This window comes from Cibotium barometz, chromosome 19 (assembly GCF_041138505.1).
Source record: "Cibotium barometz isolate CiBa-2024 chromosome 19, ASM4113850v1, whole genome shotgun sequence".
In the NCBI taxonomy this organism is placed as follows: domain Eukaryota; kingdom Viridiplantae; phylum Streptophyta; class Polypodiopsida; order Cyatheales; family Cibotiaceae; genus Cibotium; species Cibotium barometz.
Window position 1 is genome coordinate 30,176,275 of NC_141064.1, and position 5,976 is coordinate 30,182,250.

At 41.7% G+C, this 5,976-nt stretch overlaps 1 protein-coding gene across 1 annotated transcript; it reads right to left on the reverse strand.

Annotated features, from left to right (window-relative positions):
• Positions 1–884: 884 nt before the first annotated feature.
• On the reverse strand, positions 885–3,947 carry LOC147628434 (biotin carboxyl carrier protein of acetyl-CoA carboxylase 1, chloroplastic-like). The gene is made up of 6 exons (XM_086813578.1): positions 3,536–3,947; positions 2,261–2,406; positions 1,627–1,957; positions 1,463–1,534; positions 1,272–1,337; positions 885–1,148 (listed from the first exon to the last, which is right to left on the reverse strand). The coding sequence occupies exons 1-6, from the start codon at positions 3,710–3,712 to the stop codon at positions 1,125–1,127; spliced, it is 816 nt and encodes a 271-aa protein (XP_086669704.1). The 5' UTR covers positions 3,713–3,947; the 3' UTR covers positions 885–1,124.
• Positions 3,948–5,976: the final 2,029 nt, after the last annotated feature.

Genomic DNA, 5,976 nt, shown 5'->3' on the forward strand with positions numbered 1-5,976 from the left:
TTTTGCCTATTAAACCTTTTGGTTTTTGAGATGTGAGACTAGGAATTTTTTTGGCCCAACTTCAAGGTAATGTAGGGAAAAAAAAGTAAACTAGGGATGCCTAATAAATGGTTGTTGACTGTCGTCCTTAGTTTACTTTTTCGACGTCCCTAGTTTACTTTTTTTCCTTGGTTTACCTCGAAGTTGGGCCCAAAAAAAAAATGTAAGTCCCACATCTCAAAAACCAAAAGGTTTACTTTTAGTAGGTAAAGCTTAGAATCTAACCCAAGACCTCTAGTTTAAAGAGCTAAGCTCTAACCAATACACACTATTACCACCACATTAACCCTATTTTTTTTTGTTTTTAAGACATTCTAGTTTAAATCCTAGGTCTCTAATTTACTTCCCTAGTTTTCCCTACTTTGGAGAGACGGATTGTGCGTGATTTCATTGCCATTGATTCCATTTGACAAGAGACCCCGTGCCATATAGTGCTGAGGGGTGGTTTTGTAGGATGTGGTCCTTTCATTGGCATTTGAGCTAGATTTGTCACTTTTAATCCCCAAGTTGAAGATTTACGAGTGCTATCTAAGGCCTCTGTCTCTCTCTCTCTCTCTCTCTCTCTCTCTCTCTCTCTCTCTCTCTCTACGCAATGCCGTCATATGCTGGCTTGCTACTCTCTCTCATTGATGGTGCACCTTACTGTACTTGGTCCTTTCATGAAAATCTAGGTTCCCTGGGAGAGATAAAGTATTGCTTCCTATTAGAGAAAATCTAGGTTTCTCAGTATTGCTTCCTATTAGTGAACAACACTTCTTACCATTCAAATGCATACATTGAGCTGAATACTGCTAAAAACAGTTTAAATAATCCAAACAAATAAACATGACCAAGAAGAGACATGATTTGTCAAAATTGATTTCCTGAAAAAACTCTGCACTAGCACGGCACAACCAGAAGAATGTCCCTTGAACACTATTAGCTCCAAGGTGCCGTAGATATACACACTTGCTAACATGTCTTAACAACGATAATTTCCCCCCTGCACCTGCAGGCAACTTGGGAGATGTTCATCATCATTCTTCTATGAGAGACTAGCTGCAATTCACCATAACCATCACGAATTCTTGCCCAACTCATCCAGCTCAAGGCTTTATAGCAAAAAGGGGCTGCAAGGAAAGCAGAACCTAAGTCAAAAAGTAACCTTAAAGACTAAGAAAAAATCTATTATGATGAAGTGAGAAAACTCCCAGAAACTACAACCAAAAACAATGATTGGGTAAGAGAGATACTGTGTCAATAGCTACAGGCTTGCTGTCTTCTGCAAGAATTTCCACAACTGTACCTGTCTGGTCAGCCTGCAAAACCCCACATGTGAAAAGTCAAAACCTGACCATGAGAACGTGTAAGCAAGCTACCCCATCAGGAATTTCCTACAATATGTCCCCCAGTTTGAATCTAGACACAGGAAAATAGGCAGCACCTCAATCTCATTCATTAATTTCATGGCTTCTACTATGCAGATCACTTGCCCTTTCGTAACCTTGTCTCCAACCTGCAACAAGTTCATTCATAGACATAATTACAAAGAATGCAGGCTAGAAGCTAATGTAAACAGGTCACCAACTCAGATAGAACTCCACTGACCTTCACGAATGGGGGTTCACCAGGAGCAGGGCTCTTGTACAATGTCCCAGACATGGGGGATAAGATGCGTGGTAAATTGGATGCAGGAAGAGCAGCAGGAGCTGGTGGAGAGGCAGCAGCTGGTGCAGGGGATGGGACTGATGCAGGTGCAGGCACAGCAGCTGGTGGTGGAGGGAGCGGAGCATATGCAGGATACGGAGCTTGTGCCACAATTTGAGGTGGTGCGAATACTGGGGCAGGAGGGGGAAGTAAGGCCTCTTTCTTCCTGACAACAAGTTCGTAATCCAGATGTTTCAATTCCAGCTCAACAATATCTCTGGAATCCACAAGCCTGTCACAAGAAAATTTAAAATCAGCTGCTGTTCTATAAACCTTGGCAGGCTTAATCAGTCCAATAGCTATAACATGATAGCTGGCAGACCCAGGTTTGAGTCTCCATGTACAGTGCATGCATTAGGAATGCTGGAAACCAGCATATATGTGTACCTTTACAAACCCATCTGTTAACGCATGCATTATACAATCTTTGACCAGAAATCAAATCAAGATACAAAAGTAGCTGCATAATCTTACATCATTGATCCCAGCAAAAAAAAAGAATCACACTAATTAGTCCTTCAAATGGAAAGCCTACTTCACCAGATTCACCACGTCTGCCATCACAGCAGAAATAGTTGCTTCCTTCACTGTGGCAGGAGACTCCACAGGCGTATCCTCAGATTTCACATCCAGCTTCAAAGCGTCCACTGCAGCTGCATTTGCAGAGCCATCCACAGCAACCTGTACAAGAGGAGGTGAAACTAAATTCTTAGAAATGCATGCTGAATTTCAACACCTTAGATCAATCAAAGTTGGCGTAAAAAATCCTTTTGCACCACACTGACACAGGAAATCCATGAAGGGGGTCGTGATCCATGGTTTCCCTCCATGGTAGGCCCTATTAGCATCAACATGGAACATCATGAGGAAAAATAATGACTGGTGGCTGGAAAAACATCCACCATGATGAAACCCTAGCAAGCCAAGTGCCTCTCCTAACCTTCATCACAAAAGACTTTTTACAGCATACAAAGTTATGGATGCAGGTTGAAGGTTCACCTAGCTTTACAATAAAAGCAATAAAGCATATCAAGTACGCTTACCTTCATTTTGAAGGCCTATTAGGATTATGAAATGAGGGATGCATCTTCAGGTCATGCCGTAACCATCAGCATGAAGACCAGGAGGTTCAATTAACCTTTAATGTGAACATGTGCTTGGTTTATCAATTTTTACATGAACATTGGAGTCTGGCCCTGACCTTCAACATCAACGCGTCAGCTTTGCATGCAATTCTAGCATGTTCTACTGTAAGTCATGAATCGATTAGATTTTGAAGAGGGCTCCTGTTGACTCTACAGAAAATCTCATGTAATTATCAGAAAGGAGATCAAATTACGCATCCAGGAGTGAAGGCCTGTTTTGCCTCGTATCCAATTATGCATGCACCTTTCGTCAGTGTGAAGCATATCAAGTATTCATTTTGAAAGTGTTCCTGCTACGTCTTGAGATTGTTTAGTCTTCACTTCTCTTTGCACCTCTCAGTTAGCTATCTGCAGAATTGGCCTGCTCTCACAACATTTCTGCAAAAATCTCAAGTTGATGTGTCAAGTCCGCCATTATGCAGATTCTATTTCTGTGGATTGAAGACTTTCAGCATTGTATGCATGCAGCAAGGGATGAGACAAAACGGAGGTGGTGCACATGAAGATTAGGGTTCAGATGGCATGACATCTCGAATTTTTGCCTTAAAAATGAGCCTGCAGTATGCATCTGTGTCCGGGAAAGCAACAGTGAAGGCGCTAAATGGCGAAAAAACTCAAAAACCCTACAGCATGGAAAATGCTGCATTCAGAAAGAGGAAAAGTACCTGGAAGAGGGGTCTGATGGAGAGGCTACGGTTGAAGCGAGGGCCAAGGAAGCTTGAGCAAGGGAAGGAAAGGCGATAGCGATGACGATGCTGCTTCTGATTCCGTTTCTCTTGGACCTGGACCGAATCCGGAGCAGAGAGGGCAGCTGAAGCGGCTGCTTGCGCAGCGGCTGCCATGGCGACTTCTTTGCAGAGGAAAGAAGAAGAAGACGACGACGAAAGAAGAAGAAGCGGCGCTTTGAGTTTCCTGGATAGGCGGAGCTTCGAGATTTGTTGACTATGGCGATGGCGGGAGGAGGTCCAGGAGCGCAAAGAACACTCCTCTGTTCTCTCCAGCAGATAAAAGATGATGTCGATGAAGGCGACGACGGCGGGGATTGGTTGTCGGACGGACGGACCAAACCGGCACTTTAAACGGCAACCCCAAGGGCCCCGGTGTGAATGTTCCGTGTCTTACCCACTTCCCAACCACCTTTACCTGCACTTTTGACCACATGCAAAAGATACATTGCTGTCCACCTCACTGCAATCCACACATCCATGTGTTAAAGAGCCTAGGTGCCTTGGCCAAGTTCACACATCGACAAACATCATATTATTAAGCTGACAATATAAGCTTGAATCAAACCCAGATAGCCCGCTTTCTATGGTGGGTTCCAGGTTCAAACCTCTAAAATCTATAGGCTTGCTTGTTCTTTTGTGAGACTACTGGGCAACCCGTGCTTCGCACGTCTTTCGAGACTTCCAAATTCAAATTCTACCCAAACCTCCTCCTTCCCTTCCCGAACCTCCAAATTATTGCCTTGTGAAACTCTTCCTTTATATAATATAGAGATGTCCACGACTCCGATGACTCATACTTCATTAGGATCCATCCCGCCCTACCTTCGTCAGAAAAGATTTTGCTCTTTAGATATCTGTGAAGTGGATTTCTATCCACCAAACACCTTACTCTACATTTATGTCCACCAAACACCTTACTCTATATTTCTACCACCAACCTTAGGAGGCCAAAGCTGTACAAACTCCCTTGTCTAACCCCCCACTATGTTTATAAAGACCTTAAATGAAAGGCCATCCACGCCTATTTTTTCATACAAGATTAAATCACGTTGAGTCTTCATATCGACTTAACGCCACCCCAAATTTCAAATGATTTGAGCTGAGCTTTTTATGAGCTCTAACTCTAGCCTAGGCCATGGTTTAATGCATTTAAAGTGCATACAAGTGAGATCAAACCCAACCAGTAGAAGAGGATCTCAATGGCTCAACTCCATAAAGTGTGCACTTGGTCACATCAATCCACCTCAATATGTGAGCATGCCAAGAGCACGTCTATTATACACCCCTTATCTTGCATGTACATAAATCAACAAAATGTAAGGAATGGGAGAATTTCAGTTGGCTAGGAGCTTCTTATACAGTTATGGCCATTTATTTATTGATTGAGATACCTCTTCTTTTTGAGTTTGACGTTGCTTTTGCAACTCCACCTTTCTTTCCAAAGAATTGTTTGCATGGCATTAAGAATGATCCTTGTCATTCAAGTTTTGGAGAGGTTGGCATCCTCTTACTGCCACACACTTCTCTTTATATTCTAAACTTGTTTCCATCATCTTATCTCAAATAGACTAACTAACCATCCTTCTTTGCATGTAGGACATTGATCCTTCTACGAATAGAGGGGGCAGTAAAATGTATGTGCTAGTAACATTGCAAGTCATATCAAAAAATAGCTTCATTGAATCTTACCTATGTGTTCGTTTTGGATACAATGGAAAATGGCATATAATTAGGCTTTCTTTGTTTTTTTTAACTCCCTTCAAGTGTCACTAAAGTTAATTTTCCTTGATTTGTGTAGCTCCCCAATTTTTTGATAATTTTTACCTTGTTTTTTTTAACTCCCTTCAAGTGTCACTAAAGTTAGTTTTCCTTGATTTGTGTAACTCCCCAATTTTTTGATAATTTTTGATAATTTTTACCTTGTTTGTTTACTTCGGCAACAATGCATTTAGCTCTTAAAATCATGTAAGTTAGGGCCATCATATGTATCGATGTCACTAAATTGACCCCTCTACCCTCTTTGTACCTTTGCATCCATGTTATTTTATCCATGAACTTGTCTTTAAAATTTCATATCTTCAACTTTCAAGCATAGGCTATTTTCTCCATCAACTTGTCTTTGAAATTTTCATGCCTTCAACTTGTCTTTGAAATTTTCATGCCTTCAACTTTCAAGCATAGGCTCATCATCTCAAAATATGACAAGTACTTTAGTGTATCACCTTAGCCTCTATACTTTTGCATGTGCTTGCGGCCCATGTGTCAAGTCATTAGGTGAGGGTTTTTATTGCTTGCTAGATTTGTTCTCCCTTGAAATGTGATTAACCCAATGCTTGAGTGGCCCCGACAACCATGCTAAATTTTTTTGTTAACATGAT

Bases quoted from the DNA above. Each gene is read 5' to 3' on its own strand.
- LOC147628434 (XM_086813578.1), bottom strand. From the start codon at position 3,712: ATGGCAGCCGCTGCGCAAGCAGCCGCTTCAGCTGCCCTCTCTGCTCCG. The intron at 1,338-1,462 runs GTGCTGCCTATT...GGGGTTTTGCAG, and splicing joins AATTAATGAATGAGATTGAG to GCTGACCAGACAGGTACAGT. The intron at 1,149-1,271 runs GTATCTCTCTTA...CTTTCCTTGCAG, and splicing joins AGCCTGTAGCTATTGACACA to CCCCTTTTTGCTATAAAGCC.